The sequence below is a fragment of the Sus scrofa genome, chromosome 5 (genome assembly GCF_054392235.1).
Source record: "Sus scrofa isolate SSC_HxYL_T2T_F1_AM1 chromosome 5, Sscrofa_HxYL_maternal_Yorkshire_Landrace_v2.0, whole genome shotgun sequence".
Lineage (NCBI taxonomy): Eukaryota > Metazoa > Chordata > Mammalia > Artiodactyla > Suidae > Sus > Sus scrofa.
The window spans coordinates 10,063,403-10,083,959 of NC_139387.1; the positions used below are offsets into that span (position 1 = coordinate 10,063,403).

The window sequence follows — 20,557 nt, forward strand, 5'->3', positions numbered from 1 at the left end:
CCAGCCCTTCTCCATCCCTCCCTCCTTCAGCCATTGTTCTAGCTCCGGGCACCAGCGCTGCCCCCTCCCGATCCCCCTCCACTCCAACCCCACCTTCCCGTGGTCGCTGTCAGACCCCAAACCTCCTCAAGTGTGCGGAATGCGAGCCCAGCTCCTTGGCGTGGCAGCAGGGGCTCCACAATAAGCACCCACTGGCCCTCTGCCTCCTGCAGCAGCCCATGCCCCATCAAGGCCATGCCCGGCTCAGTGCCACCCCAGGAAGGCTTCCTGAGATCCCCGAAGCCCCTGGAATTTCTAGAAGGCCCCTTGTGCAGAGCCTGGGATCCTAGCATTCTTTTTTACTTCAGGCAAGAGCATGCTAGGTGGAAGCAGTTGGTTTTCAAACTTTTAGTAATTTTTTGTCTTTTTACCTTTTCTAGGGCCACACCCATGGCATATGGAGGTTCCCAGGCTAGGGGTCGAATCGGAGCTGTAGCCACCGGCCTACGCCAGAGCCACAGCAATGCAGGATCCGAGCTGCATCTGCGACCTACACCACAGCTCATGGCACAACGCTGGATCCTTAACCCACTGTACAAGGCCAGGGATTGAACCTGCAACCTCATGGTTCCTAGTCGGATTCGTTAACTACTGTGCCACGACAGGAACTCCAATTTTTTTGGTCTTTTTAGGGCCACACCCATAGCACATGGAAGTTCCCAGGCTAGGGGTCGAATCTGAACTGTAGCTGAGGCCTGAGTGAGCTAAGCTGCATCTGTGACTTAATGCTGAAGCTTGCAGCAATAGCGGATCTTTGACCCACTGAGCGAGGCTAGGGATCGAACCTACATGCTCACAGATGCTATGTCAGGTTCTTAACCCACTGAGCTGCAATGGGAACTCCTCAAGTTTTTCGTAATTTTGTGGCAGTTTTTAAGCACAGCCATTATTAGAAATTATATAAACATAATGGTTACATTAAAAACAAAGCTGAGGTGCGGCAGAAATGAACCTGACTAGCATCCATGAGGATGCAGGTTCGATCCCTGGCCTTGCTCAGTGGGTTAAGAACCCGGCACTGCCGTGAGCCGTGGTGTAGGCTGCAGACACAGCTTGGATCCCGAGTTGCTGTGGCTTGGTGTAGGCCAGCAACTGTAGCTCCAATTCGACCCCGAGCCTGGGAACTTCCACGTGCCTCAGGTATGGTCCTAAAAAAGCAGAAAACCCAACCAATCCAACAAACAAACAAAAAGCTCATACTCAAAATTCATCACGTCCTAATTACATTACTGCGTTTTATTATCAGCTATGCTTCGAGGTTATACATCTTCTGTATCTGTGGGGAGGAAACGCTACATGACGGCAAATACAGAGCTTCCTAACGCCAGGTTCAAGGACATCGGCCATCGCAGGAGCATTTACACCGTGGCAATTGGCAAACGGACAAAACGGTTTTATTGTTTTGTTGATTGTCCAGATGTAACCAAGCGATGAGTAAAAGCTAATGACGCTCACAGCACAGATCAAACTTCAAGGCGAGCCCAAGCTATGATCGCCACGGTATACACAGAACAAGAACCTGAGAAGGATTCTTAAAGGAACAGTCTCAACAGAACACACTCCTCCCATTCAGCAAAGAACTTGCTCATAACCTCGAACAAGTAAAGTTTCAACTTCTGCCTTGTCATCGTACGCGTTCACGCAAATCAAAATGCCAACCAACATTCACGATAGAACAACGCTTTGTTTGTGGGTGGGCTGTGGTCCCGAGCCTTCGGAAAAATCCATCAAAGCATTCTGAGAAAAATCAGTTTGCTATATGGAATTCACAATAAAAAGCATTACGTATTTTTCATTTGTAAGTTGCACACTAAGCATTCTTTAATATGAGTAAAATTAACAATTAACGTGTAAGTGTGTGAATGTACACACATGTATTTCTTCTGGAGAGCTAGTCGTCCCGGTTGTGACAGCGAAAGTGTCTCTGGAACCCGTCAGATGTCCCCAGGGGAGCAAAATCAGCCCTGGTTGAGGACCACTGTCCTAAGCAGACCGTGTGTCCCCCGAGGGCCACTGGAGGCTCCCAGGACCCAGGGACCGCCTTGCACAGAGCCTGGGGCTGGCAGGCATGGGCAGGATTTCCCTGTGTTTAGGGAGCAACTCCTAGGGGCCTGCCCCCTGGGGATCCCACTCTCCCCTAGGCCCCCTCTTCCCCAGGGGGTTGCGAGAACAGAAGATCACACGGGGGCTCACACACAGGCTCTGCAGTCAGCCGGGGCTGAGCGAATCCCGCCTCTGACATCTGCAGGCTGGTTGACCTCAGGCAAGTCACATAACCTCTCATAGCTCAGTGGCCTTGTCTGTAAAATGGGCACAGACACCCACTGGGGAGATGAAACGAGATGATGCACGTCAAATGCCTTGCACGGATGCCGGCACGTAGCAAGGGCTCCCCCCACGTGAGCCGTTTTCTCAAGTCATGGCAACCAGGAACCTGCCCCCGTCCCCCCTAAAGCCGCTCCTCAGACTTACCTGTGAGATGTAGCCTGGAGGGACGCGGCCGTCCTCCTGGGACTTGGGTGCACCTTGGGGAGCCTCCCCTTGGAGACGCCACGCCTCCAGCTGGGCTCGAAGGGACTGGACCTATGGGAGGAGGAGGTGAGGTTAGCAAGGGCCTGGAAACCGGACGGAGCTGGTGGGAGGCTTTGAGGGGCTTTGGGTTTGAGACGGGAAAGTGGTCCTGGTGTGGGGATGCGGACAAGGGGGACGTTCTAGCCGCTTCCTGGATGGCCAGGTCAGCGAGCCAGGAGAGCTATGGCCCAGAGGAGGCTAGACAGGGCATCGTGGTCACAGGTATTTGCTGAATGAATGCAGGTGGGGGGAAACGTCTCAGCGCCTCAGTTTCCCACCAGTGAAACAGGGATGAGGTCTAACCCTATGGGACCATGAGGTTAACATGAGCCAATGTAATGAGGGCCAAGGCCCAGGCTTGGTATGCACAAGGTGCTCAATAAAGGCTCTCTCCTTCTCTTCGCTTCCATCTTCCCTTCTCTGTGGCCGCCGAGGACAGAACTAAGATGGAAAACAAAATGGAACAAAAAATCCCCAGGCCCAGGAAAGATTCCAGTTCAGAGGAGTCTGAGGTGTTGGTGGATCGGGGTGAGCTCCCCATCACTGCAGGTATGCAAGACAAATGCCATAGCGTGACTGTAGGGCTAGGACAGGCCTTGGCGGAGTGAGGAGGCTCCTAGAAACCAGCTGGCCACCTACCTCCTTCTCCAGTGCCTCGTGGCTGTCGCTGGGGGGCCCTCGGCGCTCCCCACGGCCTTGGTTGAGCAGGGCAGTGAGAGGCACCCGCTTATTCTCCCGCAGGGGCAGTTTCTCCAGCTCCTGCCACTTCTTCTCGATCTCCTCACTCAGCCGGTTCTGCTGGTCCTCAGTCAGGGGGGCGCCCAGGCCCCGGCGTGGACCCTCGCCGGCCGGTGTCTCTGTGGCCCTGCCATCCGTGGCCTCGAACCACTTGCGTCGCTCCTCGGAGCGCTGGGCCAGGTCCCGCTCCAGCTCCTCCTGCTTGGCCGGGCGGTCGAGAGCGCGGGCCGGGGTGCGGGCCCGCTGCGGGGAGCCCTGAGTCAGCGGGGAGAGCTCCACGTAGTCCAGCGACTGCCGCTGCCCATCCGCCTTCCGGGGGCCGCCCCGGCCAATGACCTCGGAGCCCACCCGCTGCTCCCCCGCCTTCAGGGAGCCCTTCAGGGTGCCGTGGCCTTGCAGCGTGTTCTCCTTATTGCAGTCCGAGAGCCTAGGGGGCCAGCAGAGCCATGTCAGGTGGGACCTTGCCCGCTCGGTCCGTGAACAAGCACTTGCGGGGTGCCACCTGTGCTCCGGGGCCGGGGGGCAGACCCCAGGGAGAAAGCAGGTTAGAGCTGGAGCTTCATCATTAACGGACCCTGGGAACCATCGGAGCTCCGCCACGTCCCAGCAGAGGGACAAGGGTACCAGGCCTCCCTCTTTGCGCCTCAGTCACCTCAATTGTCATCTGGCACAACAATGCCGCTCGCGGGATGAATGTGAGGACTTGGGGAGCAAATGAACATGTGCAAAGCAACCCGCAAGCCCTTTGCAAATGGGGACTGAAGCATTAGTGCTAAGAGGGAGGTGTGAGGAGTTCCCGTTGTGGCTCAGCGGGGTACAAACCCAACTAGTATCCATGAGGATGCAGGTTCGATCCCTGGCCTCGCTCTGTGGCTTAAGGGTCTGGTGTTGCTGTGAGCTGTGGTGTAGGTCGCAGACGTGGCTCAGATCTGGCATTGCTGTGGCTGTGGTATAGGCCGGTAGCTGTAGCACCAGTCTGACCCCTAGCCTGGGAACCTCCATACGCCGCAGGTGTGGCCCTAAAAAAAAAAAAGTGTGAGACAAGGCCCCAGGTTTGAGAGGCTCACAATGGAACATGGGAGATGCCCAGGGTCACTGCTGGTGAGGTGAAGGGCGGCCCCTGGGCGCCATGGAGACTTTTAACAACTGTGGCAGTGCCCCTCTTCTTCCATAGCAATACCGGGTATGTGGCCACCTAGCCCCAAACGAAAGCATCCCTTGGAGCCATGCGTGGCCACGTGACTGCACTCTGCCCAGCGCGTGTGAGAGGTAATACCCTTTAAAGGACCCGGCATGCTCCAGCCTGGCTCCTGGCCAGGACCCCACGAGAATGTGAGCAGTGCTCTGCGCCAGGGTCAAGGCTGTGGCCTAAGGGTCTGGGCTGTACACTGGACTGTTTTGGAGCCAGAAATCAACCTGCCTCTTGTTTAAGCCTGTGTTTAGGATTTCTCTGTTACGGCAGCAGAGCCTACAAACTAAATCACAGTTCAGCTGCACAGCAGCTGAGTTTACACAGGGCCTCCAGGCCCATCCACACATGACACCTGGAGTGACAGATGAGGAACCTGAAACTCAGACAGGACAGCAACTGGCCTAAGGGTGACCAGCCAGGGGGGCTGGCACTTAGCACCCCCTGATAGCGACCGGGTTTCTGTTCCTGCTACCCAGCAGCCTGGGGGCATCTGGGGTTCAAGCTCTGTGGGGACTCTACCACCTGGTCATCCAGTCCTCTGGCCCCTTTACCCACAGCAACCTCGGGGGGGGGGGCTCCCCACCCAGACTACACGGCCATCCCTCCACCTAACACAGGCCCAGACACAGCCCCTGAGGCACAGATGATCAGCCATCACACGGGGACCTTTGACTGGCTGGCATCTTTTCCAGAGTCGAGCCCTCTCCCGACGCTTTTGCGATATGGGGACACATTAACCCCAAATCCTCAATGTCCTTGTGGGTGAGTTTTAAGCGTACTCACTGCCCTTCCCTCTCCCGAGTTTGTTGGTGGCAAAACTGAGACCCAGAAAGTACAGCCACCAGGCCCTCAGCTCAGGGCCAGAAACCCACGCAGGGACGCAGGGGTAAGCGCCCCCCCCGAGGCCCCAGTCCAGCCCGCACATACTTGGTGACATCTGGGGCTGAGGTTGGACGCACAGTCTTCCTCAGAGCCTCGATCCAGTTCCTCCGGATGCCCGAGGTCATGGCCGACAGGGTATAGACAGCGTCTTTGGTCTGCAAGTCCAGCCCACAGGTAGGTTGCCACCTGGCCAGCCCCACTGCTCCCTTCCCACTATGGACCCCGGGGAGACGGCTATCTAAGGCCTTGAGCCTGGAGGCAAGCGGGGGATGCCAAACCTCCCCTCCAGCAGCCTTGCAAGAGCCCCATCGCCCCCAAGATCCCTCCGACATTCAAACCGCCCTGCCAACCATATCTGGGATCGCCCTGGGTATGCTAAGTGTTGGCCGCAGAGCTTCCGACTGGCTCTCTGGGTAAGTGAGTGACAGGAGCTGGTGTGGTGAGCCATGCCCCACACCAACACCTCCTCCAGGGGGCCCTCCGGGCATGCCGCCCCCCAGCGGCCCGCAGCCTCACGTGGATCTGGAAGCCATAGTTGCGCTGCACGGCGAACTCAGTGACATCGGTGCAAGAGCGCAGGTCGATCTCGCCATCCAGCTCATCCGCCTGCAGCAGGAAGGCTCACAATGGTCCACGGACTCCAGTGACCCCCCCCCCAGACCCCCAAACCCCTTCTGGGGATCCCCCAGCCACCCCATTGTCTCACCTCCTCAGCAGTGGAATCCCTGTAGTACTTGAGGCTTGAATCAGTCAGCACAAACCAGTGCTTCTTCCACTGTGAAGGAGATGGTGGCGAATTGGGGGGGTGGAATGAGACCATGTGGGTGCACTGTCCATGGGTGTCCTAGGTACTGCCAGGTCAACCCTTCTACTCACAGCAGGGGCCTGGCACCCTCACCTGCCCTGCTAAGGGGCAGGGGACAGGGCAGAGTCACAAAATCCACATTTGAGGTTCGCTCCTCCATTTCCTCTCTGAGCCTCGGGGGCAGCATCTGCGAAATGGGTCGGCTTCTCGGTAACCACACCCTCCCTTTCTTTCCAGAAGCCCGTCTCTGACTTGTTGACACCTCCACAGGCTTCCTGGTCCTTTCTGCCAAGATCACCACCAAGGGTCCGGAGAGCAAATCCCGCCCCGTGGAGTCCAGGAAGGGGTTGTGACCTGCGTAAGGTCATTCGCCCAGCAAGTCAGGGACCAGAACTGCTAAAAGTCTTTCCATGCACCTCCCCTGGGTCAGCCACCTCCGCGGCCAAGGACAAGTCTCCCAGAGAAGGAGGCCTAGAGAAGCCGGTCGCGTTCTACTCCCCCATCTGGGCGCTGGCTGGTTACATGCGTGTTCAGCCGTGGGAACACGCTGTCTGCACACTTATGATGCAGGCACCTTTCCGCAGTGCCTCTCTCTGCTCCTGCCTGGGTTAGGGTGCAGGACACAGAGGAGAGAAATGGGGGCATCAGATCAGCCTGATGTTAAAGTGCCAAGCTCAGCCCACCTCTGGGCTTCTGGCCATTCACCCGAATGCCAGTCGAGATCCACCCACTGGCTGGGTCAGTGCCTATCACCCAGTCCCTGGTCTTCCTGGAGCTCCCCCCACATCACCAAGCCCTATCCCTACTGTTGGCCATTTCAAGTACTTAGATTTCTTTCCCCTGGAAGATGGTAATTTGCAAGGATGTGCCAGGGTGATGCTTTTCTGCCTCTCTTGTGAGCTGTGTGAATTTTTTTTTTTTTTTTTTTTGCTTTTTAGGGCCACACCGGAGGCATAAGAAAGTTCCTAACCTAGGGGTCAGATTGGAGCTACAGTTGCTGGTCTACACCACAGCCACAGCAACATTAGATCTGAGCCGCCTCCGCGACCTATACCACAGCTCATGGCAATGCCAGGTCCTTAACCCCCTGAGCAAGACCAGGGATGGAACTCGCATCCTCATGGATACCGGTTGGGTTCATAACCTGCTGAGCCACAACAGGAACTCCCTCAAGCTGTGGGTCTTTAGTCAAGTGTCTTGCCCTCTCTGAGCTTCCGATTTCTGACTTGTAGAGGAGGGCCAATAAGAAGTTCCTAAGCCTTGTGGTGAGGTCAGAAGTTCCTAACCGCCCCCCCCCTCTCCCGGGCATGTCTCTCACGGCTCTTGGCATGAGGTTGGGCGCTGGGTTGGTGGGGATCTTTCTAAGAGGGCGGTCCTCTTAGACCCTCCCTGCCCTTCCTGAGTAGGCCGAGTTCTGCTCAGGACAACTGGCCCTCTGTAAAGTAGGGCAGGGGCTCTGTGCCAAGTATGCCCTTCCAGGCAGAGTTTGACTGCCCAAGTCGGCAGCTGGATGGAACTCCGTGGGCCTCGGGTGCCCCGAGGTCCAGGCCTGGGTTGGCCCAAGGTGCTGCTGGGCTTGGAGGAGATCAAAGCCCTTGCGGGGCTGTCTCCTGTCTGTGCACCAAGGGGTTGGGCTGGCTGAACTCCCAGGGCCCTTCCAGCTGGAACATTCCAAAACTCTGTGAAAGAGAATGAGTAACGGCCAGTTCTGGGTGGAGCCCATAATCTCTGCCCTCCAGAGACCCCGGGTGGGGAGGCTGGGAAGGGTCACTGGCAGAGTGCCCGGCCTTGTGTGAGCCTGGAGCCCAGCCACCAGAGGACGGGCGAGCAGGCAGCGGGTACGGAACCAGGCATGTGAGTAGGAAACACAATGAGATTCCCTTTGGCTCCAGTCCGTCCCCGGCATGCGGGCTGCACGCAGACCCAAGCCGCGGGCGCATGCAGGACCCGGGTGGGGAGACGTCCCCTCCCAGGCTGGGTGGGCAGGATGCCAGCTCCAGCTCCAGCCTGGCAGCCAGAAGGGTACAGCCGGTGAAAGGTGACTGTCCCTCCTGGGTCTAAAGATGCACACGTTACAGAAAGGGAGGGGTTATTAGCCGAGGCCCAAGCGCACACTGGGGGCTGTCGGGGATCCTTTCCATGCTTGATCTCTGTGACCCTGGCATCCGCCCTGGAAAGAGCTATCACCATCCAGCATGCCCATTTCACAGATGAGGCCACTGAGGCCAGAGGAAGCTGTGACTCGACCCACGGGGCCACAGGTTGGTGCGACCTCAAAAAAGGGACCCTGAGCCCCACCCGCAGGGTTAAAGATGTTGCTACATGGCTGGGCCCTCAGGCCAGCGACTCTCTGGAAACCCTTCCAGCCCAGACCCTTGGATACCCAGCCAGGGTCGTCAAGAGGTGGGAGGGCCAAGGGGCTCTTGGTGAGAGGAGGGGGTGGGGTGCAGGAGGCCACCAACCCTGGTGACCTTCACATCCCGCAGACGTCTCCAAGAGGCGGAGACGACTGCCCTGCCCTCCCACCCTCACAGCCCAAGGCCTGCTTTCCAACTGGACAAGGAACATCCTGCCCCCGGGGTTCCCCTTCTCGCCCCCACCTTGGATCCCCCTCCACTCAGAAGCCAGGCTTCCCAGAAGGCTGGACAGGCCCGGGAAGCCAAACTCAGCCACGGGGCCGCCCCCGGGACCCTGCAGCGAGCCCCACTCCCCCCGCCCCGCCTCAGCCCTCCTACCTCTCCAGGCTCGTCCAAGATCGACATCCATCCCTTCTTGAAGTTGAGCAGATCGGGCTATGGGGAGAAGGGGCAGATGAGTCAGGCTGGTGCGAACCAAGGGAGCCTGGGGCGGGAGGGGGGCTGCCCCTCCCGCCCCCCGAGTCCTCTAAGACTGAGGTCCTGCGAAGCCAGGAGAGAGGGCTGAGGGCCCAGGGAGCCCCTCAGATCCGCCCGAGCCACTGAGGTCGCCCTGGCCCCTTCCCAAACACCTGGCAATGTCTCAGAGGTAGGCTGGGTGACTGGCCCACCTCCAAGCCCCCCTCCCACCGGCCTGCTTCCCCACCTAAGGGGGGCGGAGGGGCCCGGAGACCCCTGCCTGTAAAAAGGGACCCTTGGGTAGCTCCAAGAACAGGCCAGACCAGCAGGGCTGAGCCAACTGTCCAGGTCCTTTCATGGATGAGGTCCCGGCGGCCCACTGGGAAAATGCCTTAATGCTCCTACCTACCCCCAACCCATGAACCTCCCATGGTCCAACCAGCCCTGCCCTCCTCTGGTCTCCTGGAGACCCTGAGAGATGGAGCCAGGCCCAGGCTGCTGTCAGAGACCCTTTGGTCTCCCCCAGATCTCTGGAAGGGCCAGGGAGATGGCACCTCGGTCCTGGCAAAGCCCTACCTGGCGGGGGCTGCCCAGGGGGGCACGGCTCCGGGGTCTGGGGGTTCCCAGCTGGAGCATGTTCCACGGGGGCCCGTGAGCTAGGCCCCGCCACCTAGCCCTAGATGACAAAGTGGCTCATCTGGGCATCCTCTCTGGCCAGGCCTATCTGGTGGGCACCAGTCACAGACCCTCCCGGCCTGCTGGGGAGACCTCTCTCTTGTCTACGTCCCGGTCCCCCTGCAGAGTCTCAGCTCCTGCCCACTGGCGGGGAGAGCAGGGCGGACCAGGCTGGCGGGCAGGGAGGAGGCAGCCACCTGTTGCCATGGCTCTGAGCCCACCTATCAGCGCCTGCATCACAGCCTCACCAGGCCAAGGTGTCTGGTTGCGTGGAGGGAGTGGGTAGCCTGGCTCAGTGGGGTGGGCGGTGGTGGTGGCAGTGGCAGTGGTGATGACAAGGTGCAGCTGGAAACCTGGAAACCGGAGCCACCTGACCTGGCCACCTCCCCCGATCTGCCTTCCACCCAGGGAGCCCCATTTTCCACTTCTGCAGGTGGAGGAAGAGTCCTGAGAGGGGCTAGCGCCAGCAGCCTGGGCATCCCCAGCCATCCCCAGCCACGGCCTTGGGGCCAGGGCCCCTGGATCTCAGCTGGATGGCCACCCTACTCCTGCACCGTAGCCCCTCCCTGCAGACCTGAGAGAAGGGACATGGGCTCTGCTCAGACCTGGGAAAGCCTGGGCTGTGTTCGCCCTGTCTGCTCTCTGCTCTTCACCGCCCCCTTGCCCACATCTGCCACAAGCTACTCAGGGCAGCTCCAAAGCTAAGACTGAAGACCGGTAGCCACACTCAGGGCCACCAAGTCACCGGGGTCCACTGCACACGGGGACCACCTGTGACCCCAGTGCCTGGCAGCAGGAATAAATATCTACCTCCTCCAGCTCCCTGATCTAAATTCCTGTGGTTTGGGGGCATCCCCACTCCCACTTCCTGGCGCTGAGGAGCCAGGGTTTCTGGGATGGACCGTGGAGCTGGCATCACCGTGCAGATCTGGGGAGAGGACGTGGGGAGAGCCCCCCGGCAAGGACGAGCAGATGACCCGCCCATCGGACCGAGCTGAGCCCGGGCTAGATCAGCCGCAGGCTTCCGGAGGCTGAGGAGGGGCTTCTCAGTGGGAATGACAGGCTGGGACCCCAAAGGCTGCCTGGGAAGTGGGGTCGTGGTGACCTTCCTAAGTCACATCCCCTTCCTGAGCCAGGCTGCCTGATGCGGCAAACGATGGGGGAGGGGTCCTGCCCTCCCCCAAGTTCTGTGAGAGAACTGAATGGGCTGCCCACGCAGATGGCGGTACACACACACACACACACACACACACACACACACACACCCCGCACGCTATGTCAGGCATGAGATGGCACCCTGACCTTGGGGACAGGAGGCTGCCAATGTGAGGTTGTTTTTTCTTTGTTTGTTTGTTTTCTTTTTTCTTTTTAGGGCCACACCTAAAGGCATATGGAAGTTCCCAGACTAGGGGTCGAGTTGGAGCTACAGATGCCGGCCTACACCACAGCCACAGCAACACAGGATCCAAGCCACACCTGCAACCTACACCATGGCTCAGGGCAACACTGGATCCTTAACCCACTGAGCAAGGCCAGGGAGCGAACCCACATCCTCATGGACACTATTTGGGTTCTTAATCCCGCTGAGCCACAACAGGAATTCCCAATGTGAGTTTTTAAACGTGCTGTTGGGGGGGAGGGGGTCCTGCGGGACAGAGTTCTGATAAAATAAGTCTCTCCCGCTCGCTGCACCTTCACAGGTGGCTCCTCCGGCCCGGGCACCTTGCTTCCACCTGCGTGAAGCTCCCTTTCTTTGTTCCCTTCTGGAGGACCGAGGACTCACAGCGGGCCCTCTGCCCTTTGGCCACAGGTCAGCACCGCCTCCCACCCGACTGGACCATCGACACAGCCTCCTGGTGAGCCCACTCTGGTGGGGGGACCCACTCAAAAAGGCCTAGTGTCACAAGCCTGCTTCAGATCTCCAGGGAAGGCTCCAGAACAAGGTCCAGCCGCCTTAGGATGTGGCACAAAAGCCTCAGCCTGGCAGCTTAGAGGCTCGTGTTTATGTCACCACATACCCTCACTGATTCCTAACACATCAGGACCCGGGGCCCTCCACGCATGCCAGTGTCCTCTGCTTGAAACACTAGGCCTCCTCCTTCTCCTCTGACCAGGTGAACACAGGCAAACCCCTTCTCATGCCTGAAGACCCAGCTTCGGAGTTCCCATCGTGGCACAGTGGAAAAGAACCTGACTAGGAACCATGAGGTTGTGGGTTCTATCCCTGGCCTCGCTCAGTGCATTAGGGATCTGGCGTTGCTGTGACCTGTGGTGTAGGTCACAGATGTGGCTCAGATCCTGTGCTGCTGTGGCTGTGGTGTAGGCCGGCAGCTGTAGCTCCAACTTGACCCCTAGCCTGGGAACCTCCATATGCCGTGGGTGCGGCCCTAAAAAGCAAAAAAAAAAAAAAAAAAAAAAAGACCCAGCTTCACTGCCACCTCTGAGGCTCCCTTCCCAGTACACAGCACACACCACCCCAAACAACCTCCCATGACCTCTGCTGCATCAGTGACCATCCTGAAGCCATGTCTTACCCTCATAGGCTACACTAGAAGTAACTCCGTGGGGGACATGAGCTGTCCACCCCCCAGGATCCACTCCCCAGGACTCAGGAGGAGCATCTGTAAAAATTTTCTTTTTCTCTTGCTTTCTCTTCCTTCCTCCCTCCCTCTCTCTTTTCTTTCCAGTGGCCTCTGGAGGTTTCCAGGCTAGGGGTGGAATTGGAGCTGCTGTTGCTGGCCACAGCCACAGCCACACCAGATCCAAGCCTCATCTGTGACTTACACCACAGCTCACGGCAGCCCTGGATCCTTAACCCACTGAGCAGGGCCAGGGGTCAAACCTGCAACCTCACAGATACTAGTCAGGTTCATAACCACTGAGCCACAACAGGAACTCCCTTCTCCTTTCTTTCTTTCCTTCATTTTTGGGGATTTTTTTTCTTTTTCTTTTTCTTTCTCTTTTTTTGGAAATAGGCACTGTCCTACACCAAGAAATCAGCCGTGAGCAAGAGAGGTGGTTCCTGCCCTGGTGGAACTCAGGACAGAGACAGACAATAAACAAGTGAGCAGGTATATAATTTGATGCCAGGCAGCGGCTGGGGAATGAAGCTCCAGGGGCAAGGCTGCAGCCGGCTAAGGCAAAAGGAGGTGGGGCAGATCCTGACTCCAGGCCCGGCTTCCTGAAGCCTCCAAGCATTTACTCTTTGCAGCACCTTTGCCACTTGCTCGTACAGATTCCTGAGGTTGGGGAGATGGGGCCAGGGAAGGGGAAAACATGTGGAGAAGAAGAAGGAAGGAGGCTAGCCTAGAGCAGGCTCAGGTCTAGAAAGGGCCAGGATGAACCTGCCAAATACTGTCGGAGATGATTGGGCACCTCCTCTCTGCTCCAAAACCTTTCATGGCTCCCCAGTGCTCCTAACCAAAGCCCAAGCTGCTTTTCCTGGCTTTCGATTTTTTTTTTTTTTCTTTTTAGGGCCACACCTGCAGTATAGGGAAGTTCCCAGGCTAGGGGGTCTCATTAGAGCTGCAGCTCATGGCAATGACAGATCCTGAACCTGCTGAGCAAGACCAGGGATTGAACCCGCGTCCTCACAGATGCTAGTCGGGTTCTTCACCAGCTGAGCCACAACAGGAACTCCTCCTGGCCTTGGAGACCCTCCTCCCCAGGCCCCTTTGCTGTTTTCACCATTCAATTTCCCAAACACGGCCACCAGCCTTTGTCCACACTGGCCCCCAGCATGGTCCACCTCTACCTGACCCAGTCTTACGGTCCGGGGAGGACACGTCCCTCTGGAAGTCCCCTCCTACCAGCAGGGACATGCTTGTAGCACACTCGGAGCAGCCTCATCTTGTTCGGCATGTGCTCCCCAGGAAAGGCAACTGTGTGCACATCCTATCTCATCCTGAGAGAGAACTGGGACAGAGCTGGTGACAAATTCTGGCCCAGCCACAGCCCAGCTTTGTCACCTGGAGCGTGTTACTTCACCTCTCTACACCTCAGTGTCCTCGTCTGTTAGATGGGGACTTACCAGCAACCTTCAAGGATCTAATCTGGTGACGTGAAAGCACCCAGTTCAGAGCCTGGCAGGCACCCAGTTGGTAATGCAGCCACCTCCCACTGGCCTGGGGGGGCAGAGTGGGGGGTGGGGGCAGGACACTGACTCAGCTCCTCCCCCCCATATCCCTCTCTACTCCCTGACTGGGAAGGGGAGGCTGCTGACGACAGGAAGGGCCAGCAGAGAGGTGGCAGGATGTGCAGAGGCTGAGGAAGTCCAGGCAGTGACCAGGTCATCACACTCACGGGGCCAGGGGCCCTTCCAGAACCACACACCCCATCGGCCCAGCCCATTCCTCCTCAGGGTCTCCACTCGGTGGGAGAAAAGAGACTCGTGTCAGCACACACACACCCCCTGCTCAACTCCCCCTACCCTCCTCACCAGGCTGTCAGAGCCTCCCGAAGGCACTTGCCAGAAACAGTCCTGCCCCTCCCTTCCAGAACTTCCCAGCCAAGAGGCCAGACTGACCTGGAAAAGGGCTACTCCTTCCCTCACCCTTAGGGTAACCTCTGGCAACTCACCAATGCCTGTCCCCCCAGCCTCAGTTTATCCTGCTGTGAAATGGGGATAAGAGTGAACTCAGCTGGGAGGCCCAATATGCTAGTTAGGGCACAAGTATAGCAAGAGCTTGGGCATGGCTCATCCCCCAAAGAAAGACAAATCCCGGCCATCATGTTCCCCACCCCCAATCGGGGATTTGCCCCACCCAAGGTTCCAGCGCCACTACGAAGTGGCAAGCCCGGGAGAACATGGTATCCCGCTGCTTCAGAAATCCCTGAATGGGCTGGGACAGGGTGGGGCGGGGTAGCCCCTTCTCACCCACCCAGCTCCTCCGGCCAGCGCCCACACGGGCGGACAGTCTTCCCAGCCCGGATCGGCGCGACCCATCCGAACCAGGAGCCCCCGGCGAGACCCAGACCCAGGCCAGGCCCATCTCTGCTCCTCCAGAGCCCTGGAACCCTACAGATCTGGCGATTTGGAAGAATCAGATCAGGTTTTCACTCAGGGGGGTTGGAGGGGAGATGGGAAAGGGCCACCCCGAATCTGCCCGTGATTGGTCCCGCAAAAGTGAGGGGGTGGTGCCTGGGACCGAGAGTTCCCATTTCCACCGGGGTCGCCCGCCTGGGCTGTTGGCCGGGAAAAGTGAGGAGGCCGGGGGAAGGTGAGGCAGGACGGCCGGCCGGTGCCGCTGGGGTGGCCCTGTCTTCCGGCCGAGACCTCCTCTCGCCTCAGGGAAGTGAGGAGGGGGCTGCCCAGGAGGGGAGCGGCTCGGCTCTGGCTCGGGCCGTCACTCTCCACCCGGCCTGGGGCACAGAGGGGCTGCCCCTGGGGAGGGGGCACTCACCGTCATGGCGGCACCCCGGGGCGGCGGGAGCAGGAGGCAGGAAGGTGGAAAGGGCTCTCGGGCCGGGCTCAGCGGCGCGGGAATCCCGCCGCCGCCTCCGCCGCCGCCCCTCTCGGCTGCCCGCCGCCGCTCCTCCGGCCCTTCCCTTCCCCGGCGTTGCCCCGGCCCCTTCCATCCGCCCATAAAACTTTTTTTTTTTTTCAAACTTCCTGGGAGGACCCGGGCGGGCCAATGGGCGGCGGGGAAGCCGGGACAAACAGCGGCGGGGTCCGTGGGCCGGCCAATGGGAGCGCAGAATGGGCCAGGGGGCGGGGTCTTCCCCGACGGGACAGGGGGGAGCGGGGGCGGTCCCCGTAGGCGGATGGGGGCGGAGGGAAGGGAGGGCGAGCCCGGCTCTGGCCGCGGGCGCGCTGGGAGGAAGGAAGGGCCCAGTGTGCAGGTGACTCCGTCGGGTCACGGCGCAGGAGTGCGGGGTGGGGGCAGCCGGGTGTGGCATCTCCTCGCCCAGCCATGGCTGCCCGCCCGGGCCCCAGCCGCCGGAAGGAGTTAGGGGTCCATTGGGGCTCGGCGCCTCCGTTTGATGGCAACATGGGGAAAGCCTCAGTGCTACCAACTTAGCGGGTCCCACTCGAGAGCCCCACTCGTTACATATGTCATCGACTTTTGTCCTTACCGCAGACCTGACAGAGGGATATCCCTGTCCCCATTTTACTAATGAGAAAACGGAGGCTCAGAGAGGTAAGCCCCCTTGCCCAAAGTCGCACAGTAAGAAGAGATGTAATTCCTAGCACAAGTGAGTTCTGTGATTGTGATTCTTTCCCTAAATAACTCCTCCTCACGGGGGTCTTTCTGGGTTTAAGAACCTTACTTGGGGAGTTCCTGTTGTGGCTCAGCGGTAAGGAACCCGACTAGTATCCATGAGGATGTGAGTTTGATCCCTGCCCTTGCTCAGCGGGTTAAGTATCCGAGTTGCCCAAGTTGCAGATTCGGCTTGAATTTGGCCTTGCCCTGGCTGTGGCCCAGGCCTAGGCCAGAAGCGGCAATGCCGATTTGATCCCTAGCCTGAGAACTTCCATAGGCCCCGGGTGTGGCCTTAAAAAGCCCCCCCCAAAAAAAAAGAACCTCACTTGGGGTTCTCGAGTGTGAACTACACCCTTTTCTCACTTTCCCAGTGCACTTTGTGGTTTGTAGGAAGCCTTTTGCCCGCAGCTGATCTAAGCCTGCGGCCGAGGAGGGACTGTGGTGGAGTAAGTTGCTAAATGCATGGGGTGGTTTATGAGGCATTGTGATTCAAGCCCTGTGTTGCATTAAGCAAGGTACTTAACTTCTCTGTGCCCCAACTCTGCCCTCTGTAAAATGGGATAATGCTATTATCTCACATGGCTGCTGTAAGGATTAAGTGTTAATTTCAGTCACGCACCTACAACACCTCGATCCCTAGTTAGTGATCCTTAGTTAGGGAGGTGGGGAGCTTGGAATAACTACCATTTCAATGATTCTGCCATCTCAGTTTGGGGTTCAAGAACAATTGCTCCCATGATTGTAATTACTATCCCCATGTCACAGATTCAAGGGCCTCAGAGGCTCAAGGAGCTTAAGTTTTCCCAGATTTCCTCCTGGAATTCTCTCCTCCACCCTGAGGAACGAGGCCAAAGGTAAATCCATCCTCTAAGGCACTGACCTGCTGGCATCCCTGTGCTGTGTTCCCACCTAACCCCTGCATGTCCCTCAGGCATTTGGTCCTTGGGAGAGTAAACAGAGGACCTCAGCAGTTCCTGTCGTGGCCCAGCAGGTTAAGACCCCAACTAGTATGCAAGAGGATATGGGTGTGTGTGATCCCTGGCCTCACATAGAGGGTTAAAGGATCCGGCATTGCTGTGGCTGTGGCATAGGCTAGCAGCTGTAGCTACAATTGGACCCCGAGCCCAGGAACTCCCACAGGCCATAGGTGTGGCCCTCAAAAGAAAGAAAATGAAAACAAAACAAAACAGAAGGCCTCAGCTACCACCAATGCCCTAGGCACAGTGGTGTGGGCTCTTTGACCACACCAGCCTCCTTGCTGGTTTCTTGGCCACTGAGACTCCCCGGGTAGTACCCGCAACATGGTGCTCAGACCACTGCCCTGCTCCAAGTTCTTCACTTCTGCAAAGCTGATAGGTCCATTCTTATGCCAGGCAGTCAGTGTCCATTATCATCTGGCCCCACCTGCTCGCCTCCATCATTAGACACGCATGCTCCACACACATGGGATATACAGCAGGGGACCACTGGGAGTTCCCAGCATAAGCCAGGTCCCCTGTCCCTCCCTAACTGCACCAGGTGTTCTGTGCTGTGTCTGGAATACTTCCCTTCCTGTCCTCTTATGTCCCAACACGCGCGTACACACACACACATACACTTACCCTCTGCCTCCCTTCCCTCCAGATGTTTGTTTGCCTGGAAAATTCCTCCTCACCCTTCAAATCGCAGTCCAAAGGAAGCCAGAGTGCCCCCCAGCACAGACTTAGAAGCTCCCTGCCCAGAGCTCCTGGCCTCTGGACACTCCCCAGCCCAAGCCATGGCCACACTGTGTTCTCACCAGTTCTATGTCAGTGTCCGCACAAACTGTGAGTTCCTTGTGGGCGGGCGCAGAGTGGGTTTTGTTCTATCTTGTAGGCCAGCCCTGGGCCTCAGCCCACACCAGGTCCTTAGTAAACACTGGTCAAGTGAACAAATGCACAAAAGCTTCTCTACCGCAGCTTGTCCTGGTAGGACAGGGATGACACAGCCTCGGGGACCCAGAAGTGACTTATCAAACAGAGCCACCAAACGCTGGGATTATCCATTCTCAAACTGTTTCTCCACTGAGGATAATGATATGAGGCTCAAAGAAGGGAGATAATGGCCCAAAGTCACACAAGTTAGGGGCAGGGACAGAACTCTAGTCCAGGCTTCCTGGCTCTTGACCTGGGACTAATTTCACTCTCTAGCCCAAAAAATGTTTGAAGCTGCTCTAAGCAACTGTCTGGGAGGCTCCACCAGTAGTTCCATCTCTCAGCTCCTGATTTGCCTCTTTCCCTGATAAGAGAACAGCTACAAACTCATTGAGCCTCAGTTGCCACATCTGTCTAATGGGGAAAACCTACCAGAACTCTCGGGGCTGCAAGAAGGATTGAGGGAGATCAGGATGCACAGAGGTGGAGGGGGTGGTGAAGTCAGCCAGAGCAGGGTTCAAATCCTAGCTCTCCCTTTTGTGTGACCCAGAACAAGGGAGTTGCCTTTCTTCATCTATAAGTGGACAATACGAACTGAATGGTGAGGAATCCATGCAGCCAGGGATGCCATGTGCTGGACACAGAACTGGGCACATAGTAGGTGCACAATAAATGCTGACTATCATCACCATCAATATCATCCCAGAGCCCATTTCCCCATTTCTCCCCCCCCCCCAAACCAGGAACTTAGCTGCCCCCTCCCGCTGGAACGACTGTGTTGCAGTGACCTTTAGTTAGGCTGATAAGGTAATTCCCGCCCATGGCTTCAAGATACCACCCTCCTGCCCAGAAAAACCACACGTTTGCCTGGTTATCCTTGTGCCTTAACCCCCAAAGAGCAGCAGAGAGGAAATTATGAAGGGGATGGTTGCTCTGATTTATCTTGCTGCGCTTTCATTATTAGTATATAGAAATGGAGTGGATGGGAGTTCCCGTCGTGACTCAGTGGTTAATGAATCCGACTGGTATCCATGAGGATTCAGGTTCGATCCCCAGCCTCGCTCAGAAGGTTAAGGATCCCGCGTTGCTGTGGCTGTGGTGTAGGCCAGCAACTGTAGCTCCGATTCGACCCCTAGCCTGGGAACCTCCATATGCCGTGAGTGTGACCCTAAAAAGACAAAAAAAAAGAAAGAAAGAAATGGATGGAAAAGTTAGTGTTTGGACACCACCTCTCCCCCCATCACGCCTCTGTGCATCCTGATTTCTCTGAGCCCTTCCTGCCACCCTGATCTGATCGGCTCCATAGATTTTTTTCCCCATTAGGCAGATGTGGCTGCTGCGGCTTGGTGCATCTGGCTGCAGCCATTCTATCCAGGCATAAGGAAAATCAGCAAGAGGCTGGCTCCTCTAAACCCTAGCTGGGCAACCCTGGGCATGTCAGCCTCACCTCCCTGGGTCTCAGTCCTTCATCTGTAGAATGGGTATACTTTCACCTGCCCGCCAAGCACCAGCCCCCAAGCCAATGAGAGTACGACGGTCAGCCTGTCACTGAGACAAGAGACCCCACAAGCCTGCCTGTGGCCCCTGGAGGTGGCTGGGCCTCTTCCCTCCCATTGTGGAGGGGGCAGGAGAGAGCAGGTCACAGCTGCCTCCCCTCTCTGCCCTGGAGGAAACCCTGAACCAGAGGCCTGAGTGTTTACAGCCCTCTCTGGGCAGGCGATGGGTTACGTAATGCCAGATGTTTGTGCAACTGGCCTGGGCCCAGGTCTGAGACACGCTCTGCAATCCGGAGCCCCTCACCGGCCCCCTTCCCTCTCCCCCTTCCCCCAGTCTGGCTCCCCTCGGCCTGTTTGCTGATTGGGAGCTTTCGGCTGCGTGGATTATTCCATCACCCTTACCCTGAAAGCTGAAAAGGGCCCCAGCCTGGTCCTGCAGGTGAGACACCCCACTCACTTCAGAGACCATGGGGGCCTCAAATCGCGCTCTCTCGGCCCCGCCTCACTCTTCTTTGACTAACACCAGCCTCTTCCCTCCCCTCCCCCCTCTCCCCACCCTCACCCCTCCCGCCCCACTGGAGCCAGCCTACCCTTTGCCACCTGAGGACCCCCAGAGACAGCAGGAACGGATTGAACAGCGTGGGACGGTCCCCGGGCATCCGCCATGAGGTCACCAGTCGGCCCTTGAGCGGGCTCCCGGCCTTGCCCTCTGCTGGCCTCTTGTCTGCCTGTCAAACAGGGTCCAGTGTTGGTCCCCAAGTCCCTTTGATGGGATGGGGGAGTCTCTGACGACAGCCTCCCCTGCCCGTGCTGCCATGCCCACCTCAAAGGCCCTGGGTCCCCATCTTTCTTGTCCACACCGCGTGGTGTCGGCCGACAGCTCTCCCGGGGCTCGGCACCCCTGGGGATGAGCAGGAGGGGCTTGGGGACCACAGATGTGTGTTCAGCCCGCATGGGGTTTTCAGATTATTTGCATCACGTTCCAGTATTAAATAATCAAGAGGTTTAGTCTATAACTACATACTTCCAGCTGCTCTTGAAATGTCTAAAGATGGAGAAACTCTGGGCCCCTCTTTCTTCTCCCAACAACCATGGGAGCCAAGGGCTCACCCATGGGCCTCCTAACCCCGGGGCCCCCCATCCGCCTCTCTCCTCACCTTTGTGAAGGAGTCACAGGCGTCTACAGCCACACCCAGCAGAGCCCCCAGGCGCACCCCCTTTGGAGTTGTCCTTGTTGGGGAAACTGAGACC

The 20,557-nt window shown here is 57.8% G+C and overlaps 1 protein-coding gene across 14 annotated transcripts in view; it reads right to left on the bottom strand.

Moving 5' to 3' along the window:
- TRIOBP (TRIO and F-actin binding protein) overlaps positions 1-20,557 on the bottom strand; it is a 67,685-nt gene that overhangs the window by 13,910 nt on the left and 33,218 nt on the right. For 6 of the 14 annotated variants that reach the window (XM_021091502.2, XM_084955375.1, XM_084955379.1 and 3 more), the window contains 7 exons: positions 19,897-20,034; positions 8,963-9,019; positions 6,129-6,197; positions 5,939-6,028; positions 5,468-5,577; positions 3,250-3,775; positions 2,512-2,622 (listed from right to left, as the gene is read on the bottom strand). In XM_021091502.2, coding sequence (XP_020947161.2) covers positions 2,512-2,622; positions 3,250-3,775; positions 5,468-5,577; positions 5,939-6,028; positions 6,129-6,197; positions 8,963-9,019; positions 19,897-20,034 — 1,101 coding nt within the window. The other 8 variants (XR_014803070.1, XM_013997526.3, XM_084955376.1 and 5 more) reach the window with 6 other exon arrangements.